The sequence below is a fragment of the Triturus cristatus genome, chromosome 2_1 (assembly GCF_964204655.1).
Source record: "Triturus cristatus chromosome 2_1, aTriCri1.1, whole genome shotgun sequence".
NCBI lineage: Eukaryota > Metazoa > Chordata > Amphibia > Caudata > Salamandridae > Triturus > Triturus cristatus.
The window spans coordinates 767,435,034-767,457,560 of NC_140581.1; the positions used below are offsets into that span (position 1 = coordinate 767,435,034).

At 43.5% G+C, this 22,527-nt stretch overlaps 1 protein-coding gene across 1 annotated transcript in view; it reads right to left on the reverse strand.

Annotated features, from left to right (window-relative positions):
* FBN2 (fibrillin 2) overlaps positions 1 to 22,527 on the reverse strand; it is a 969,744-nt gene that overhangs the window by 208,622 nt on the left and 738,595 nt on the right. The window contains exons 25-27 of the mRNA XM_085632710.1: positions 22,136 to 22,261; positions 4,476 to 4,604; positions 132 to 257 (exon numbers count right to left, since the gene is read on the reverse strand). Coding sequence (XP_085488836.1) covers positions 132 to 257; positions 4,476 to 4,604; positions 22,136 to 22,261 — 381 coding nt within the window. The remainder of the gene's footprint in view (positions 1 to 131; positions 258 to 4,475; positions 4,605 to 22,135; positions 22,262 to 22,527) is intronic.

The window sequence follows — 22,527 nt, forward strand, 5'->3', positions numbered from 1 at the left end:
AGAGTGATGCATTATGGAATTTAAAGTGACAGAACTGTAGAAGAATAAATTAACAGTCTGCTTTATCTTCCTGGTACCAATCATTAGTCAAGTATTTCAATTAAATCCAATGCTGTATCATTGAGACTCACCAATGCAAGCGTCCCCTGATGTTGACAGCTCATGTCCGGGTGGGCACTCGCACTGAAAGCTTCCTTCTGTGTTCATGCATTCTCCACCCCTGCAGAGCAATGGATTCCGTTCACACTCATCAATATCTGGAAACATAAAAAAAATTTAATCAGTTGATAATAGAAAACAGTGTGGTTCCTTGACTTTGAAGGATCTTGCATATTCTGTCACGTCAGGTATTAGTAAAGTCATGTAAGGCACTGCAGTAGTCAGAATATATAATGTATAGTCAGATTGTGCAGCTCTGTTTCACCATAAGTAACAGGTGCTACTTTTGTCCTACTTAATGTCACTAGCTTTCTGGAGGTGAGAATGTTTTCATCACACTTCAGAATTACTAAGAAAGTGTGCTTCATTTGTCTTTTCTGAATGGCTCATATAGGCTGAAACATTTGAATAGTTAATTTACAGGTATTTACATTTTATTATGTGTTAGAATATATCTACTGTATCCTTGCAAGAATGCTAAATTATTCACTTTACACAATCATCCTACTCTGCACTTAAAATAAAACAACTAAACTCCTTTAAAAGAATAAACAGCCATTTCCCAGAAGTTATTGCCTGACATTTGACCTCTGTCTTTGAAGCATAGTATATATGTTACCAGATAAAAACAAAATTTAAAGACATCGTTATTGCTCATTCACCCTCTGAACTATAGCATGGCTATTCTGTTTTAGCACTCCTATTTCCAGTGCATACGTGTACTATTATTTATGACAAACCACGTATGTTACATATGGAGTAACTGGAGCTGTATTACATATTAGCCCAGTGAGCGCAAATAGTGAGCTTCCACTTTCTGCACCCCCCAAGGCTCTGTACTATTGTGGGAATTGCCCCATGCAAATGAGTGAAATACTTTGCCTCGGTACCTGTGTCATAGTATGGATGCAGGCACAGTTATGTTTTCTGCTCGTATATTCCTCTTTCCTCCACCCCTTCCAAGTTGGACTTCCCCAAGACGAATCCAACTAGTTAATATCAAATGTTAGATTTTTCTTAGTTTAAAAATGCTGAATCCATCTCTCATAATGTATGTATTGCAAAAAAGCTTGTTGCATTATAATACTGCATTGAGTATTTTTTTAAAACCTAATAAAAAAATAATTGACAGAGGCAAGGAGACCATCAGGAGGTGCAATGAATTGTGGTGCGAAGAGGTCGGGGTACAGTCACTGCATCCCCTCAGGATGTTCTTTGAAATAAGAAAAATGGGGTCCTATTGTACCCCATAGGCAGTCCCCTGCAAATGGGTGCAGCCAGTCAGTGCACCCACTTTCAATGGGATCTCTGTTTCCCCCACCCATCTTGGCTGGGTGCCGCTTACACTGTAAAAGATGGAGAGGCTATTTCAAACAGTGGCTCCACCTTTCACTAACACGCTGTTCCAGGGAAGGCACGAGTTTGCCACTGCCCTGAAGGCAGCACAATATATGTAATAGGGTACAGTGTTCCTGTTTGGGATTGCATGCCTAGTTAAAGATGTAATGTACCACAAACATTTACGATGCATCCAAAGTATAATACGCCCCATATTCTAAATATGAGTAATCATTGCTGCTACATGACAGCGATGGAAAAAGTAGCCTTTTCTGTTGCTAAGTCACCAAGGGAATCGCTTACAGACTCAGTGGTCCTTCGCCTCCCCTGAGAATGCAGCTAGGCCAGCAAAGAGGCTCAATGGTGCCTGACGGTTAGCAGTCTCACATGCTTTCTCCTGCTTCTCTCAGGTCTCTGCAGATCCAAGGGAGGCAGGGGCACCTGGGTGGTGCTCTGCCTATGCCAGCCACCATCTTCTTCATCAGTCTTGACTCTGTGGCTTACAGGGGACCAGCAGACAATGCTGATGCAGCTCTGAGGTAGCCACTGCTGATAAGCAGAGATGACAATTTGGCATAGGGGATAGTGAGGGAGGGCAGTAGCACACCAAGTATTACTTTTTCATAAAAAAATTAATTGGGGGGTGGAGAAGAGAAAGTGGTGTGTGGCTGGACTCCAGGTGCTTTTTATTATATTTGTGAAATGGAGGGAAGGATCATGCCGAGGGTGATGTGGGTGGGTGGCAGAACACTAGGAATTTTAATTTTGAATATATAGGAGCGGAAATAAAAAAAATGAGGGTGGTGTGGGAAGCTGGAAGGATGGCAGGTATTTTTTGTAATTGGCTGGGGAGAGCAGAGATGAGCAGTGGGTGGCGCCCTGGGCGGCAGGACACCAGGCATATGTTGTTTTTCATTTACTGAGCATGGGACTGGGACCTGAGGCCTTATTCTAGATGACTCTCCTTTGATTCTTCTACCAACGCCGCACTGCTTGTCTGAGCATGGTCAGAAGCTTTTGGGGAAGCCGTATATAGCATAGATATCTAATGAGTATCAGGATTGTTTCACCTTAGGTTCAGAGGTATCCACCTTATAGTCTATACATTGTTGCAAGAGTAATTCACACCAGTGTAGAAGTTGCATTTCATTAAATAACTACTGGGGACGTTTTCTCTCATAAGGAATGATGCAGACAATTTAATAGCAAAAAGTGTGGAGTTTTTAAAATAGTCTGGGGAAAATTATACAATCAGTCTTGATGTTCGACTACACTGGAAAACAATGATAATACACAAAGACTACTGCTATTCAGGGAACAGGAAAGCAAAATTCAGTTGTGTACACTAATATGCCTTGTGGAGGCACTCGCTCCACTTACAAGTTCTTGAGTATGAGAATGCACCCATATTGATATTTGATCATGAAACCACCACATTAGCCTTCATTCTTAGGTGAGCAGGACTACAGATGAATTATTTATACACCCATAATTACCAATACCAGGTTTATGTATAATTCTGGGATACACAATTCTGATTTGCACCAGAGGGTACCTTCAGAAATGTAAAATTACTGTACTACACCCGCCTCCTGTGACAATTTCCAACTTTTTAGCCATTTCGAAGCCCCAGGAAAAAGTTGTTCAAATATCCATCACTCTTACCCCATCGCTTAACGTCCTTTCCTTAGGAACCCCTTCCCATCCTCAGGGTCACATTCCTTCCTCTGGGTTCCCCAATTCCTAGGAGTGACATTCCTATGCCAGGGCCGCCTTTTTGTGCTGAACACATAATGGTTTTCCCTCTCCTTCACAGTCTCATGCTCCCTTTCCTCCTTGCTCTTCCTTGAGAGTCAAATCCTCAGTTGTTTTCCACCCCCTACCGCTCTTTTCCAGGTATACAATGCTCTGAGGCCCCAGTTCTGAAGGCATATACTCCTATGAGGACCCCTCTTTGCCTGAATGTAGCCTTCTGAGGCCTGCACATTGCACTTCAAACGTATGAGATGTCATTTGTGCCACTTGCCATACGGCTCTGCTGGGGCTCTTTCGCGGGCACTGTGCCATCACGCTGGTCGCCCCTTCCCTGTGCTAGCCCTACCTCTAGGACACCTATCAAGGAAAATCGTTACAAAGTGAATGTATGCTTGGCAGCAAATGTATCTTTTCAGTTAATGTAAGCTACTGTGTTGCATCATAAACTTTTGTCAAGCCATTTTACATAACTTTGCCTAAGAGTCCCCTAAACACTGCTAGTACAGTCTGTTCTCTCATTAATGTATTTAAAAAATGAACCTTACATGCTGAATATATATTGTGTTATTTCCTTGTTTACCTGGAATCATAAATCACAGGACTTGCTTCACTGAAGAGTATTCTGCTCTTTGTCCTTCATGTGGGAGAACTATCTTTAGAGGCCATCTAAGGATGATAGCTGAATAAGTAATGCAAGTGTAGAGGCGGTCCTGAGAAGGGACTAATTGAATGGCTCAGCCATTAGTTGTAACAAAAATATTTCAAAACACACAGCCATTTTAGCTGATGCTCTGTGTTTGGATAACTATTCTTCAGCCAGTGTTGGTGCAGAACATTTGCGCTCTAGTCGTCCCAAAGTAGAATCGACCCAGAGTGAATGCCTTAGGCAAAGGCAGGTGGGTGTGCTCTGCTGGTATTTAGTAAATCTTGTTTTTTCAAAATGGTTTTGACTGTCGCAGGGCTTTCCTTCTCTCTTCTGCAAAATCATTATACAGCTTTTGATGTTATTCCCCCTGACATTTTAATTGTCAGAACCACTTGCCACTGGATTGAACAAGAGTTAATTGGGCAAACATTGACATCCATTGATCCCAATGTTTGTCAAAGCGTAGGCCTTATGAAAAACGAGAAAAGCCTGAATTCCTCACAAGGTCAGAGCCTCATAGGTGCATTATGTCATGCATTTTTACTTCGAGGTGTACGTATTAACCAAAGGCACTTACCCATACAGTTCTTCATCATCATGAAGCCACTCTCATAGCCCTCGAAGCACTCACATTCGAAGCTGCCCGGGGTATTGACGCAAGTACCACTTCCGCAGAGGTCAGGTGAAATACGGCATTCATCAATGTCTATACCAATAAAGAGAAATACACATCACATGGAGCTCGACGTACTCTGTACGCATGCATTGCATCACAAATGTGTCACTGAAAGTATCCAAAGAACACAAGAAACTAACAAAGCAATGTATCTTACAGTGAGCATTCTTTTCAAGATTGTATTACCACAATGCTGGAAAAGGATACATTTATACAGTTTTGGTTGGTGCTTTTTATAGCTAGCTTAATGGTATCGCGTGAATGATTAGTCTACAACTATTACATCTTACAAATAAGACAAAACTACTGAAATAATACGGCTACACAGCAATAACACTATGAACTTATTTATAGATCGCTTGCTCCCACAGTCATGCAGATTGGCAGCATTATATAAAACAGCATTTTCTTGCCCTTCAGTGTAAGGTGTTGAGCACACCTTGATAGAATTTGAACCAGAGTGCTACAGCAGATACGATCACTCAAAAGGCAGTCTTACTGACTTACACCCTTAAAATAACTAGCAGATCAATACCACCTTTTTCACATGCGCTAACATTATTGCGTGATCCACATCTTGAAGACCACTTTAGTTTCTCAGTTGTGTACATTGCATCCACTGCCATATTCCCACAAGTCCAAGCGATAATATTGCAAAGCTGTGTGTGTGGCTTTTTAATAAGGATAAAATGCTTACCTGTAATCCTAGTTCTCTTCCAGGGGAACGCTCATAAAAGTCATAAGCATTAAATAATCCCACCCACATGCAGGGACCCCGGAGCACATATTAATATATATATATATATATATATATAACACAATTAATGTACCTTTAATCACATATAAATATATTTACATATACGCAGCCACCAGTAGAGGCTATAAATATATTTACATATACGCAGCCACCAGTAGAGGCTAAAAAATGGCCAAATTACATTCAGTTTTCATTTAAAAACATCCCACAATTTTCCAACATTTCCATAAAACAGAAAAGAGACAATAATGTGTAACCACAGCATTTATTTGAAAGGAAAATTCCGGGGAATGAGAGGCATTGTTAGCTAATAGGCTGCATATAAGCATAATAGAGAAAACTGGCAACGTGCCTTTATATATACGTTTATATATGTTTATGTTTATATAGTGCTCGATTGCCGTGGTGTCTTGGCGCTGTGGTGTGTGGACAAAAACAATACGCTGTGTTGACCGGGATCCTATATGGAGGTAAACAGCCATGTTTTGAAGCTCTTCCTGAAAAGCTGGAAGTTAGGTTGAAGCTTCATGGCCAGAGGCATTTTGTTCCAAAGCTTTGCCGCACATTGTGATATCGCCCTGACCCCCCATCTTGCCCGTCTGGTCTTTATGGTCTTAATAAGGCCCAGGCTAGCAGATCTAAGGGCACGTGGGGGAGTATACGGTGGGAACAGTTTTTGGATATCCTCAGCACCACCACCGTATATTGCCTTGTGCATGAGGCTTAGAGACTGGAATTCCACACGCTGTTTGATGGGAAGCCAGTGGAGTGATTTAATTCCTGCAGAGGTTGATTGTTCCCTAGGTATGTCCAGGAGTAGTCTCGCTACGGCATTCTGTAGGGATTGCAGTTTTCTTAGTTGGGACTTGTCAATGCCCAAAAATAGGGCATTGCAGTAGTCCAACTAGGATAAGAAGAGTGCTAGGGGGTCGCCCTCTTACCTGCACCATAAATCGGTTGTTTCACCGCTGTTAGAGCGGGTCCTGTCCTGGGGGTCTGATAATTGGGGAATTTGCGGCCATTTTGGATTGGGAGCTGTTGTGACGCTCCTTGGGCGCCATCTTAGCGGCCTAGCGGTGCAGCCTCTACGCTGTCACACTATTTAAGGCGGTACTTTCAGGGGGTCAGCCCTGTCAAGATATCCTGGTCATCAGCATCAGTGGACTTGCGCGCTTAGCTCTGCTGAAGGCGCGCTTTACATATTTTATATTTTTAAAATTACCGCGTTTTGTATTTACGTTCAGTTTATTTATTTCTCCTTGTTTTTATTGCTAGGGGGTCGCCCTCTTACCTGCACCATAAATCGGTTGTTTCACCGCTGTTAGAGCGGGTCCTGTCCTAGGGGTCTGATAATTGGGGAATTTGCGGCCATTTTTGATTGGGAGCTGTTGTGATGCTCCTTGGGTGCCATCTTAGCGTTCTAGCGGTGCAGCCTCTACGCTGTCACCCTATTTAAGCCAGCCCTTTCAGTGCGCAGCGGTGACGCGCAGCGGGAGCACCTTCCCTGCGCCGGAGTCGTGGCAGAGTCCTGCCCGTCTGCGCTCGTCCACGCCGAGTCAGTGCTCGAGGCAGGCTCCAGAGCTTGTTTTGAATGTATTCGCGAAAGGAGCTGTTTAGGCTTTGCTATTCATCGTGCTGTACTCAGGTATGTTTACAATCCCTCTCGGGCCCTTATCAGTGTCCGGAGTGTGTCTTCAGGCTTACATCTCCTGTCTTCATTACTGGCCATAGGGTAACTCCTCCTGAGTGCTCAGAATGCCCAAATCCACCACCAACGATTCCACAGGCCTCTCATAACTTTAATATCTGTCATCTCAATGTGAGATCGTTGGTCAAACATCATTTGGATATTTACACCCTTCTTACGGAGGAAAGTCCGGACATTCTATTTATGTCAGAGACATGGCTGCATGACGAAGCCTTAGTTGCGGTCAATCTGGCTCTTCCCTTGGAGTACGTGATATATACACATAACCGCAATTCGCGAGGTGGGGGTATTGCGGCTGCGGTCAAATCCTGTTATACATGCTTATGGACGCCCTTGGATATAGTTGGCTGCGAATGTGCCTATTTCCGTATTTCTATCAGTCCGCATTTTACCTTTTCCGTACTACTCATTTACCGGCCACCAGGGCCTGATGCGGCATTTAGATCTGCCTTACCTGAAGTCGTTAGCGCTCTAGCTTTAAAGGCTGCTAATTTTAGCATCATTGGGGATTTAAATCTCCATTTTGATGCCTTGCACTCTCCTGCGGCAGACAGTATCCTTGCTGACTTGGAAGCTCTTCAGCTATCTCAGTTGGTCAAACACTGTACTCATACTGGTGGGCACATTTTAGACCCTTTTTTCACTAATCTACTGATGGTGAAAGTGCTACCCCCAAGGCCTATGGCTTGGACTGACCATTATCTTATAGAATTACACCTTTGGATTGAGAATTCTCCTCTTAGAGCAGCTGCGCCTGCGTCTTTTAAACGCCCATGGAAAAAGCTAAAGCTAGCGGATTTTCACCGGCTTCTTAGCTCACATCCTTTGGGTTCCTTTACGGATGTTGAGGCGGGCTATGATCATTTCTGTAACTGGCTGACGGGAGCCCTAGACTGTCTGATTCCTATGACTGAGAGTAAGCACCGTTGCGCTGGACCCAATCCCTGGTATGATGACTCACTTCGGCTCCAAAGGAAATCCTGCAAACAAGCGGAAAGAGCCTGGCGTAAGTCATACCTGTCTGATAAAAAACTTCTGTATCTTGCCAGGATAAAAACTTATCATAAGGCAGTCTGTAAGCTCGTGCTGCCTATTTTTCTCGTGAAATTAATATTAGCACTAATCCCACTAAACTAATATTTAAGGTGCTTAAGGATTTGACAGCCAGTAGAGCCCCAGTCGCTGACATTTGTTCGGCCACTCATTGTGAGGGCTTGGCAACTATTTTTGTAGAAAAGGTGGAGGCCATTTACGGCTCGTTCCCAGCTTCATCTGTATCTCTGGAGAAACTGGATTCTGGCCTGAAAACTACTCTGTCCTTACGCTCCTTTCCTGAGCTCTCGATGGAGGAATTTAACAAAATCGTTATGAAAGTTAAATCAGGTTCTCCTATGGATCCTTTACGACCTGTCCAATTTAGAGAATCTGCGACATTTTGCTTTCCTCCGTTACGTGATCTGGTCAATCTATCTTTGATGTCTGGCTCCGTTCCTGACAGTTGGAAACAAGCGCAGGTGATACCTATTTTAAAAAAACCTGCTCTGGATCCTCTAATATTTGAGAATTATCGCCCCATCTCTCTCCTTCCTTGGGTGGCAAAACTGACTGAGGCTCATGTTAACACTACTCTTTGTAACCACATCCATTCGGCTAATATTTTAGATCCTTCCCAGAATGGCTTTCGACCTGGCCATAGTACTGAGACCGCGCTTCTTTCTATGGTTGAGTACCTACGAACTTTGGTGGACTCTGGTCAAACGGCAGCCCTTGTGCTCTTAGATCTTAGTGCCACGTTCGACACCGTTTCCCACACAATTCTACTACAGCTTTTGGTCGAGGTTGGTGTTGATCACGTGGCACTTGAATGGTTTTGATAGTTTTTATCTGGTCGTACCTTCAGGGTTGCTACCCCTCCTTATCAGTCTAAACCCCATTCTATCACACAGGGTGTTCCGCAGGGGTCGGCTCTTAGCCCCACACTCTTTAATATCTATGCCCAGCCGCTGGCTGCGGTCGTCAAGCGCTGTAATCTGACCATGGCGTCCTATGCTGACGACACTCAGCTGGCGGTTGCCATAAGTGGGGCTTCTGACATAGAGGCCACAAAGTTTTGTGAGGGAATCAGGTCAGTGGCTTGTTGGTTGACAGACAATTGTTTGCAACTGAATGCAAAAAAAACTGAGGTGCTTATTATCGGCAATCAGAGCCATCTGTGGGGTGATCACTGGTGGCCTTCTGAGCTTGGCCCTACCCCTCTTCCTGTTACTGAGGTAAAGAATCTAGGCATTTGGCTAGATTCCAAACTTAGTTTTGTTTCTCATACCAAGAAAATCGCTGCCATGTGCTTCGGTATTCTCCGTAGGCTCAGACCTATTTTTAAATGTTTTGATGCTCCAACCAGACAGCTTATCGTACAGGCTACTATTCTGTCTCAGTTGGATTATGCGAGCTCTCTTTTACTTGGAGTTAATCAGGCCGAACTTTGTAGACTCCAGCGAGTTCAAAACGCTGCCGCCAGGGCTCTGGTTGGCCTGCCGAGATTTTGCTCGGCCAAAAAAACCATCTATGGACTCCATTGGCTTCCTGTATCCCAGAGGATCAAGTTTAAATCTCTTTGCCTCTCGTTCAAAATTCTGAAACACTCTTCCCCTCAGATTTTGGAACATCTTATTTCGCCGTATGCACCTTCACGTACCTTAAGATCTTCAGGGCTTCATCTGGTTTCAGTCCCACGCTTTAAAAAGGTTAGGGCCGGTGGCCGCTCTTTTAGTGTGCTTGCTGCCAAGCTCTGGAATTCACTTCCTGTCCACATCCGGGCCATTGATGATCTCCTGACTTTCAGGAGGGCCATTAAGACCTTCCTGTTTTCCCTGAACGCTTAGCACTGTCATCGCTTGTTCACTGGGTTGCTTGTGTGCCGATTTCTTGTTCAAAGCGCCGGGACGCCCCTTTGCTGGGGCATCTGTGCGCTATACAAATCCGGCTAACATAACATAACATAACTATCATCACCATCTTTTGCAACTCATGAGAGATGTATGGAAAACATTTTCTCAGAGTTTTTAATTGAAAAAAGCAGGATGAAATAAGACTGTTTACCTGGGCACCAAAGTTCAGTTTGTCATTTAGGATCTCCCCATACCCCTTGTATCCCAGCATGCCCCATAGGTGACAGTTAGGTCAGGGCGGGACATGAAAAATGAGAGCACAATGGATATATATAAGCTGTTGCATTTGAATCGCCTGGTGAGGAGGGACGGTTCCTTATGACTTTGATGAGGATTACCCTGGAGAACCCTCGAAAACTAGCATTACAAGTAGAGTTATGTAGCAATAGGGCAACCCAATAGTCACTGGGCCTGGGTGAATAGCGGTACAACGAGAAAATGTCCCAGTGGAGAACAGATAAATCAATGCAAGAATTAATCAGTTGTGTCTAAACAAAGTTAAGCACCACCATACAGTCTTTCCAAAAATTTATGTGATTTTATTTCATCACAATATTGAAGTTAATCAATTTATAAAGTACACAACAAATCCTAAATGAATATTTTTAGAAAAATAGGTGCACAGAGGGGTGAGGTGATAAGTGGATGGGAAGAATTGTGAGGAAGGACAGTAGTGCGCATATATACACATCAGTAAATTAATAGCGAACTATACCGACAGTTTCCTGTCAGATGCATTAAATGTCAAATCGTAACATAATTGCAGATATACATTCTCTGTCATATATATCCGACAAAATGATAAAGCAGTGTTGACATTTCAACCCCTAGAAGGAACAGCCAATTTTGTGCATTGTGGGTGGGGTCTTCATCAGGACCAATGCTAAACTTAGGAGCAACCCAACTAAGAAGATCAGCGCTATTATCCTGAAAACCACTGTAAAGGGTAAGGAGATGGGATTCCTGTCTGATTTGGAGTTTCAGTACCTGTACCAAAAACAGCCTCACCTACCGACTGTGTATACCCTGCCTAAAGTCCACAAGAACATGGAACAACCCCCGGGCCGGCCTAATGTTTCAGGCTGCGGCTCGGTCCTTGAACCCCCCTGCAAATATGTGGATTTTTTTCTTAAACCCCTGGCAGAAATAACTGTGCCCTACCTCCGCGACACTATGCAGGTGATCAATCTGGTGGATGGCATGCCTTTTGAGCCTGGATCACAAATCCTGGTCACAATGGACATCGTATCATTGTATACGAGCATCCCCCAATGAGAGGTCCTGGAGGTCATGAAAAAAGGTTTGGATAAAAGAACCCTACCGGCCTTTGTGTCCACAGAATTCATTCTGCAACTGTTGGAAATAGCAATGACCCAAAATTTCTTCTATTTCCAGGGTGACCACTATGTACAAACTCGGGGAGTCGCAATGAGGGCGAGCTTCGCCCCAGACCTGGCAATTCGGTACATAGATGATTATGAAGAACAATTTATCTACAATGACTGTAACCCTTACAAACATCAAGTTACCTACTGGAAGCACTATATAGACAACGTTTTCCTGATCTGGACCGGAGATGAATCGGACTTCCAGTCTTTCTTTGGTTGGCTAAACGAACGGTCCGCTGACATTAAGTTTACCATCCATAGGGACAGAGGGAGCATTGATTTCCTGGACATATCAATAAAAGCCGCAAACAACTGTCTATATACTACGCTGTACAGGAAACCTGCAGAAAGAAACACCTTGCTGCGCTATGGCAGCCACCACCCAAGGGGTCTGCGTGATAACTTTCCCTTTGGTCCATTCCTCAGGATTAGGAGGAATTGTACTCAAAAGGTGGATTTTTTCACCGAATCAGACGATCTTATTAAACGTTTGGTAGAACGTGGTGACCCTAAACAAATGGTGAAACGTGCCAGGAAAAGAGCGTGGCACAACCCCAGGGAATCACTCCTGACACCAAATGAACGCTCTAATGAAGGCATGCACAGATTGATCTGTGTAACAACTTTCAATACAAGAAGTAATGAAATCAAGCAAATCATTAACAAGCATTGGCCACTGGTGGCTTATGATCTTCAAATGGCTACACCACCGATGCATTCCTTTAAAAAGGGCAAAAACATCAAGGAGCAGGTGGTTCAGTCATTTCTGGAACCACCATCTCAATCCACCATTCAATCCTTGTAGCAACTACCGGCGATAGTTAGCCACTACAAATGCGGGAGCTGCAAAGCCTGTTGCCTTACTATTGAAACTAAACAGTTCAACCACAAAAACTGCTCGATCACTCTTAAAACACACACTAACTGCAACAAGCACAATGTGATCAACCAATCCTTTGTCTTTGTGAAAAGATCTATATAGGTCAAACTACGCAGAAGGTCAAGGCCCGTATACTGCAACACTGCAGCAGGATACGATGCGAAAAGCCAGGGGCACCGCTATGTTGAACATTTCCAAACCTTTGCTCTCCGTCCAGAATCCCTAAAATGGTTGGTCATTGAGGAAATCAAACTAGGAGTGAGGGGTGGCGACCTGAGCTCCATTCTGAACATCCGTGAATGCAAATGGATGGACCGATTCAATGCTGTTAATGATGATTTGAATAAAATGGATGCAACTTATGCCCAACTATCCACTCTTAATAACGACTAGGGCTCATAATAAAATACTCTGGGGCATATTTACAATAACTGGCGCATCCCTGCATATCAGCAGGGATGCGCCAGTTATTGTGCGCCACAGCTCCGCCACCATGGATGCACCGCATTTACAATGCGGTGCACCATGGGAAAAAAACGGCATAGATGCGTGACGCATCTATGCCGTAAAAGTGGCGCATTGCTGGAGTTGCGTCGCAAGCGCGACACAGCTCCAGCAATGTTCTGGGGGGCCCTATCTTGTTAATGCTGCGTCAATCCTTACGCATGCTTCAGGCAGGCACAGGGTTTTGACGCAGCATGGGCCTAAAAGTGACTGAGGGAAATCTTGTAGATTTCACTCAGCCACTTTTAGGAGGCGTTCCTGCGCCAGAACGCCCCCCCTGCGCAGGAACGCCTACATGTGGCGCAGGGCTTTACAACGTGACGCATCTCCCTGATGCGTCACATTGTAAGTACCCCGCACCATGGCGCTGGCTTTGCGCCGCCGCTGCGTCACAAAAGTGACGCAACTGTGGCGTAAATGAGGCGCATGGGGCTTGTAAATCTGCCCCCCAGTGTGAACATACCCTCTCCCTTCTCACATGAAGAGTACAGGCCAGTCCTTTAACCTTGAATAACACTATCTGCAGGGTTATTAACATTTAGAACTCCCTCATGCCATTTAGTGCCAGATCTCAGTACATCGGTACAAGTGACTGTAAATGTTTCTGCCCTTTTGTGCCCTCTAAGAAAAAACATATGCATGATGTGTGTATATTAGAGACACACACATTGTTGTGCCATGTCTTTTAATGCCTAGACTGATGCTACTCCTTTTAACGACACAAATAACGAAGATCTTGCTACACCAGTATAAGTAACCACGTTGGTCCTTTCTGGTAATTAAGTATTTCTTTTGGCACTAATTATGCATTTTATTTCTGTCTAAATAATCGCTTTGGCCGTTTTTGATGACTGTCTATTTACCTTGGCGCTAATTATTATTATTATTACATTTTTGGACCACACACATTCATGGAGTATATGGTATTTTTCCTAGAATACACTGTAAATTGCACTATAAATTAAAATTAAACTGGGCGAGAAATCAACAGTACTTATAATGTGCGCTGCACTCTGCAGACAGAAATGTATTTATGAGACTTCAGATGATTTCTTCCTTCCATCTACCTTTCATGCTTGAGTGAATTCATGTAAATAGATTATGTGTGGAAAGTTAACCGACTTTCCAATAATGTGCGCTGTATACTACAGACAGGAATGACTTTATACAGAACTCTTTCTTTTTACAAAAGATTAAGGGTCATATGTATCAAGCAAAATTGTGATCGCAAATGCTGAAATTCGCAGAATTTCAGCGTTTGCGATCGCAATTTTGCTTAGTGGTATGTATGAGGCAAATCTGCGTGCAAAATAAGGAATTGCAAAATTTGCGATTCCTTATTTTGCGATTGCATTTAAGGAATCGCAAATTTTGCGATTCCTTAAATGCAATGTAGGAAGCACCAAAAAAATGCAATTGGGCCTTAAGAATTCGCAAATTACCACCAACTTCAAGTTGGTGGTAATTTGCGATTTCTTTGAAAAATTCACTTTTTTGCATTTTTCAAAGTGCAATGTGAAGCACATACATGCCCTTAGGGCATATATGTGCGCCACATGTGCACCCATGCTTATTTCAGGGGTGCAACAGGGTGTCCTTTTAACACCCTTGCACCCTTGAAATTGCAGTCTCAATTTGCGATTCTGTAATTGCTAATCGCAAATTGAGAATGTCTGCCCATTCATTCCTATGAGCCTCCAGGCCCATAGGAATGAATAGGGTGGTATTCCTTAATTGCGAATCGCAATTCGAGATTCGCAATTAAGGAATATGTAGGATTCACAAAATGTATTGCAAATCCTACATACATAGCATTTTGCGATTCTCAAATATCGATTCGCAAAAAATCGCTATTTGAGAATCGCAAATGAGGATTTTGATACATATGGCCCTAAGTGTGAAACAATGTCGATCTCCCTATAATGTGCGCTGCACTTCACAGACATAAATGGTTCTCTTTCACGAAAGATTTTTTCCCTTTCTGTCTCTCTTCTTTATCATTTTGTCAGACATATATGACAGAGAATGTATATCTGCAATTATGTTATGATTTGACATTTAATGCATCTGGCAGGAAACTGTCGGGATAGTTCGCTATTAATTTACTGATGTGTATATATGCGCACTACTGTCCTTCTTCACAATTCTTCCCATCCACTTATCACCTCACCCCTCTGTGCACCTATTTTTCTAAAAATATTCATTTAGGATTTGTTGTGTACTTTATAAATTAATTAACTTCAATATTGTGATGAAATAAAATCACATCCATTTTTGGAAAGACTGTATGGTGGTGCTTAACTTTGTTTAGATACAACGGATTAATTCTTGCATTGATTTATCTGTTTTAATTATTCTCCACTGGGACATTTTCTCGTAGCATTACAAGTAAGCAACTTATACTTCTCCTCCAGGGTATCCTCATTAATAGTAATATGCATTGAACAGAATAGCTAGCCCATTCCCCACACCTGCGGACGAATCCAAAACATTCAATAGCATCTATTACAATTATCAAAAAAGAAACCTTGGTCTACTTGAGTATCTGTCTGAGTGTCCGATTCTAGACAGTAGTGCCTGGTAAAAGTGTGTACAGATCTCCATGTTGCAGCTTTACATATCTCGGAAATGGGCACATTTCTCAGTAGAGCAGCTTGTTACACCTTGCTCCTAGTAGAATGGGCCTTGGGTTTGGCAGGTAAGTGTTTGTTAGCTAACTAGTAGGAAAACACTATACAGAATATTGTCCATCTATAGATGGTCTGCTTGGAAGAAGCTATTCCTGTTTCACATTGGACCATAGCTAAGGAATAGTGGTCAGATTGCCCAATATCTTTTGTTTTATCTAAGTAAAACTTTAGTGCTCATTTGATATATAAGGAATGTATAGCCCTTTCCGCTGGGGTTGAGGGATTAGGAAAGGACGTTGATAGAGAAAAAGTTTGGTTAATGTGAAAGTCAGAAACCACCTTGGGAAGGAAATTAGGATGCAATCTCATGACCACCATTTTGCATGAAAAACCGTATAGGGTTCTTTAGCACATAGAGACTGAATCTCACTGACTCAACATACTGGGGTAATAGCAACTAGAAAAGCCAATTTCCATGTGATGTGCTGTTAAGACTCTTTGTGTATAGGCTTGAAAGGATGGCCCATGAGCTTTGAGGGAACACAGGGAGAAGGTGATCTTACAGGAGGGCATACCTTCTTTAGCCCTTCTAAAAAATATTTGACCACAGGCGTTTGAAAGAAAATGTCTGTGTGGGAGACTTTCTGTAAGCGGTAATGGCTGTGAGATGTACCTTTATGGAGAAAAACTGCAGGCCAGACTTGGCTAAATGGAGGAGATCTGGTAAAATCACATTCTCTTGACCCAAAATTGGATGATGATCATTTTGGGCACACTGCAAGTAAAACTGTTTCCATTTGAAATCATAGGATTTTCTGGTAGAAGGCCGTTTGGACTCTCTGAGAATTTCCTTACAATCCTGTGAGAGGCCTAAATGCAGATATTGGAGAAATGCAGGAGCCATGCTGCCAAGCACAGCAAGGGCAGGTCGGGATGGAAAATCACCTTCCGAGCTTGTACAGGACATCTTGTCTGCATGGCAACCTCTTGTGTGGTCTTTCTGATAGGTATAGCAGGTCCAGGAACCCCCACTCGCGAGGCCATTCCGGTGCTATGAAGATCATTCTGGTTCTGGACTTGTACAGTTTGTTGATCAGTGCAGGAATCAGCAGAGCTGGGGGAAACGTATAAAGAAATTTCCTTGGCCAATCAATGAAAAGGACATACCCCTTCCACCCTGGTCAGGAAAACCTGGATGCACAGTCTTGGCATAATTAGTTGTTTTTGTCTGCAAACAAGTCAATTTGTGGATGTCCCCATTGTCCCTATTCTTGGATGTTGTCGTGTAGAATCCAGTTGTGATTTTCAGTGAAGTTGTGACTGAGAGAGTCCGCTTGAGTGTTTTGGACTCCTGGCAGGTAAATGGCTGAGATTGCTAAGTTCCTGGCTATGAGCCACTTCCAGATGGTCAGCGCTTCTAGAGAGAGGGAGCGAGAGTGAGTCCGTCTTGCTTGTTTAAATAATAAATTGTGTTGTGTTGTCTGTTTGGACATGAAAAGAGCGCGTTCTTATTGATGGTAAAATGACTTGAGGGCTAGGTGGCCCACCCTTAGCTCCAGCATGTTGATATGATACTGCTGTTTTCTGTCCGACCACACTCCCTGAGTTTGCAGAGAGCCCATGTGAGCACCCCACAAGGGAGGCATCCGTGATCAGTGTCTGTGTCAGAGGGTACTGGTGAAAAGTGACTCCCACCAGTAGGTTTTGCCGTTGAGACCACTATAGCAGCAACTGAGGAGCTGCTTGTGAGTGATTCAGTTTGTCATTCCAGTGGTTTGAAAACTGATTCCACTGGTTCTTCAGAGTTTTCTGCAGAGGTCTCATATGCAATCTTGCATGGAGGACAGTGAAAAGGCAAGAGGCCAACGAACCTAGAAGAGAAGCCACCTGTCTGGACGATGGATGTGGAGTGTGAAGGAGAGTGTAACACTTCAGACTGATTCGAGGTTAGTCTATCCACCAAAGCATACACTCTTGCAGCTCTTGTAGTTAGAGTAGCCCCCAGGTAATGCAACATCGGAACTGGCTTTTGTACAGAATTTTTAAAGTTTATGTTAAGACCTAGACTTTGCAGAATCTCGAAGAAGATTCAGTGGTGTTCAGTCGTTTGTGACTGATAGGAGCTTTTTATTAGTCAGTCAGCTAGGGAGGGGTAGACGAAGATTCTCCTCCTCCTTAAAGCTGCTGTGACCATAGTCAGACATTTGGAGAATGTGTGGGGTGCCAATTTTAGGCCGAACAGTAGTACTTTGTATTGATAATGTTTAGATGCCACTCGAAAACAAAGGAGCTTCTGATGTTTTGTGGCGATTGGGATGTGTAAGTATGCATCCTGGAAATTGATCAAACACATCCAATCCCCCTGATGTAGTTGCAGGTAGAGCTGGTGAAGGGCTAGCATCCTGAACTTTTCCTTTCTAATACATTTGTTTGGAACTCTCAAGTCAAGAATGGGTTGTAATTCTTGTTTGTGACCCTTTTACCTCATCAGGAAGTAGCAAGAGTAGATTCCTCGTCTCCTTTGGGAAAGAGGCCTCCTTTTGGGGCAGACTGGCAACTTCTTTTTGAAGGCGGTCTCAATGATGGTATGATATTTTTGTAGGTGGGACAGTGGGAGGAATGGATTTGAAGAGAAAAGAGTAACCATTATGAACATTATTTAAGACTCACTTGTCTTTTGTGATGGTGTACCACTTGTCCAGGTGTTTTATGATACTTCCCACCACCGGAGTGGCTAATGTAGAAGAGAGAAGTGAGGATTAATTGTTTGCCCGGTGGTTTGGTAAAGGATGTGGGTTGTCGCTGAGCTCCTCTACCACGAGCTGGTCTGCAGGCATGATAGTAATCTGCTTTGTTGCTGTTGTGAGGCCCAGTGAGGGATTTGTACCCTCTGTTGATAATAGCACCCATCATAATGTCTGAACCTTTTTTGGAACTCCTTCTGTTTTTCCAGGACCTACAGCCTTCATCGTACCTAGCTCAGTCTTTGTTTTGGCCATTTCCTTATCTGCATGAGTGACAAGTAATACATTTCCTGTGAAAGGCAGATTCATAATCCTGTGCTGGGCCTCTGATTTTAGGCCTGTAAGGCAAATCCAGGAAGACTATCTGGTGCTGAATCCACGGGAATATCCATGGGAAGTCAGATCAGAAGTGGCTGCACTGATTACTTGATTGGATACTAGTCCCCTTGTGTGTAGAATTTCTTGTAGGTCCTGTCTATCTTCTTTGGGTAACTTCTCTGGGAACCTGCTAAGAGAGTCCCACAATAAACTATCATACCTCCCTGCAAGGCAGAAGCTCTGGCAACTTTCATAAAGGAAGCAAATGTTCCTCACATTTTCTTCCCTATGGTAACTACCTGCTTGCTGTCTTTCTCCGGGGGGGACTGTTGATGAGAAGGCAATAGAGTAAGTCTTGAAAGCAGAAGCTACAATGACAGAGCCTTGTGAAGGATCACCTATTAGAAACAATGGGTCCTGGTCCGGAGCCTTATATTTTTTAAGGATCTGTGATGGAGCTTCTCATAGAGAAGTCAGAGTCAGGAAGAGATACATTGTTGGTTCTAGTAGACCAAAGGAGGGAGTGGTCTTGATATTGCCCTGTGATGCAGAATCTCAAATATGACTGAGGACGATGCAGAAGGTGCTTGGATGTCAATGTTCAATTTTGATGCGCCTCTCATTAAGACATTTGTTGAATGTGGTCAAGTCAACCACATGAGAAACCCTGACAGAAGGTGTGTCTGTCAGTGTTGAATAATCTCTGACAGAGGAACGAGAAGGATTGGACCAGGAGTTTCTTGTACGCCTGCTATTGCACGATTTTGACCGATGAGATTGCCAAGATCTGGAAGTAGACTAGGCTCTTGGTGACTTTGGCTGCGATCTACACCTCTGCTGAGTCCCGGACCTTGATCTACGCCTCTGCGGAGTCTTGGACCTTCGTCGAGGCCGTGGGGAAACCGCATGTCTCTTTGGAAGTGTGGGTGGAGAATCAAGAGAGAATGCCAGAGGGGGGAGTGTGTTTTGGTGATGGTGTAGGCAGAGTGACCCTGGATGGAGAGCAGGTCTGTGAAAAGTCTGAGTTGGGACTCTGAGGTGGAGGATGACACCACTTGTGCACACTTCCCAGCCAACGGGGGAGAGATTCACAGGTGGGTCATCAGCAGGTTTAACTGGAGCCAGAGACCCTAACTCCACTGACTCCATTGGCAGAATTTGCACCTCCAATGAGTGAGAACAACTTCTTGATGTCAATTGTCTTTTAGATGGGTGCTTCAATGTCGACCGTGGCCTCTCTGGCTGTTTTGACATCGACCGGGGTGAACTCCACATCGACATACGTTGTATATCTTGGGGATATCCTTTGTTGCGAAGGCAGTCTCGACATTGACGACTGCCGCATATCTTTCGCCAGGTGTTTCGACATCAACAGCCATTATCGCTTCGGCATCAATAGAGCTGCTGGTGAATGTCTTGATGGTAATCTTGATGACAGATGCTTCGACGACAATTAAGTTTTCGATGTCGAGTGTCTATAAGTCTTGGCCGTCGAAGCTTGTCACGATGGCTAGTGGCGAGTCTCCGAGGCTACTCTCGGCATTGACTTCAACATCAAACACACAGGAATTTCCCCCGATTTCTAACCCCTACCTAACAACATCGATGAAGGGGTTGTGTTTTGCATGTGTCTCATGAGATCTTCCTCTGTCTTCTTATGAGAGGAGGTCTCTTTGGAGGTAGATTGAGACTCCCCAAGGCCTCTTGAATATCCTGTCTTTCCTCTCTCTTGCAGACTGTGCAGCCTGATCTTCTCTCTGTCCTGCAGAGTTCTTTTGGAAAAAGTCTGACAATAGTAGCATATCTCTGGACGATGAGAAGCAGGGAGAAAGATAATATAGACTGAATGTTGATCAGTCTGCACATTCTTTAAACCAGAAGAAGGGCATTTTACAAAGAGGAAAGGCATGATTCGACAGAATTCTTTTTTTTTCTTCAGACCGAAAAACAGTCTTTTGTCACTTTCTTTAAACCACAAGAAGGGCATTTCACAAAGAGGAAAGGCATGATTTGACAGAATTCTTTTTTTTTCTTCAGACAGAAAAACAGTCTTTTGTACGCTAGGTACCTAACACTGTCCAATGATAGCAAAAACTAGTGTTTCTAAAGAGAATTTCTTGACAACATTTAAAACAAGCATTGGCATAGCCAATAGGTCTCGCCTTTGGGACCTTATAAGTATTTAGCCATGCAACAGTTGCATAACTAAATACTTGTAAGGTCCCAAAAGCGAGACCTATTGGCTATGCCAAACGGCCGTGCAGCCGCGAAAGTGAAAGTGATCGTGATCGCGATCACGATCAAACATCAAAGCGGCCATGCGGCCACGAAAGTGAAAGTAATCGCGGTAAAGAGCGGTAAAGAACGGTAAAGCGTGGCGCGCGCTCCCGCGCACATGCACTGTAGCTCTAGGCTGGCCTGGTAGCACTTTTTGGAGCCCTCTCAATAAGTCTCACCAGACCTGCGCATGCGCTGGGTCAGGCGAGACCTAAAAACAGAGGAGCTTAGTGCTCCAGGATTCTAATTGTAGGAGCCAGAAAAAAGAACTTACCTAACTGTCACTTGTGGGGCATGGTGTGATACAGGTAGTCTTGTGAGGTCTTAAAGGTACAGTGCCAGGTTTCTCTGTTATGCTTTAAATGCAGCCTATTGGCTAACAATGTCTCTCATTCCCTTGCCTTTTCCTTTCAAATAAAGGCTGTGGTTACACGTTGTGGTCTCATTTTCTGTTTTACAGAAATGTTCGATTATTGTGGGATGTTTTTAGATGAAAACGCAATGTAATTTGGGCATTTTTAGACCTCTACTGTAGGCTGCATGTATATAGGTAGATATATTTATGTGTGATTAAAGGTACTACGTACATTAATTGTGTCATACATATATATATATATTTTTACCACACTCTTCTCCTTTCAAGAGTCAGCCGCACCTCCTCGCCACAATCCTATGGAAATTGCACGTCATCAGCGAACTGGTCAAAAGTGCTTTATTTTCCGTTCAAACACCTGACACAGGACGCCAATGTCTTTTGGCTTCAGCCTTCAACTGGGCAATATAGTCTATTTAATATGTGCTCTGGGGTTCCTGCACGTGGGCAGGACTATTCAATGTTTATGAATACTGATAAGGATCCCCTGGAAGAGAACTCTTCCTTCCGTCTATGATTTTAGCTACTCTTTGCTCTGCACTTAATATTATTCAGCACAGGCCCTGCACTGCAAATTCGTGAAGATTAATAAAATACAAAGCTGCGGACCTCAACGCCTCTGTACGTTATTATCTCAGGTCCCCGGGCTCTGTTCTTGTGTGCACTGATAGTTTCAACAAAAACTCTATCATAATGTCTTCATACTCTCTATGTCTAACCGGTAAATTATAAATGAAATGTATTATTGACCGTGATACTCCTTCGGGAGTGAGTCACCCATGCCATATCAAATTCAGTAAACATAACATAACAGTGAAGATGTAAATGTGGATGCTATTCCTATAGTATCCTGTAACTAACATGAGAAATCACTGGTTACTGTGTTGCAGATTCCCTGCTGCAATGTATCACTTTTGTTGATGGAAGCGGGGGCATCATAAATCACTTGGCCATGCCTCTAGTGAATCATGCATGTTCCCCACACTCAATAATGGTAATAAATAACATATTACACTCTGCCCATCTGCACTCACCCGTGCAGTTCCTTTCTTCCATATCCAATGCGAAACCACTGTTGCACCGGCACTTGAAGCTTCCAATGGTATTCCTGCATTTGCCATAGGTGCAGATACCAGGGAACACTTTACATTCATTGATGTCTGCAGGGGAAGAGAAAGAGTGCAGGATTCATAAATCTATCCCCACCTCATTGCTTATGGTGCACAGGAAAGTATGCTAAGCCAAAAAGAACAGTTAATGAAAATCAGCCCTTCACACAAACACGAGAGCAACTTTGTACCAAACCAGGATACAGTTCACTACCACTGGACATGAAAGAAGAAATGCCTTACTCTTTACACAGACCTGCTTCATGCATGTGCTTGTGGTGCACCTATCTGATTCTAATATTCACGTCATCAAGGCT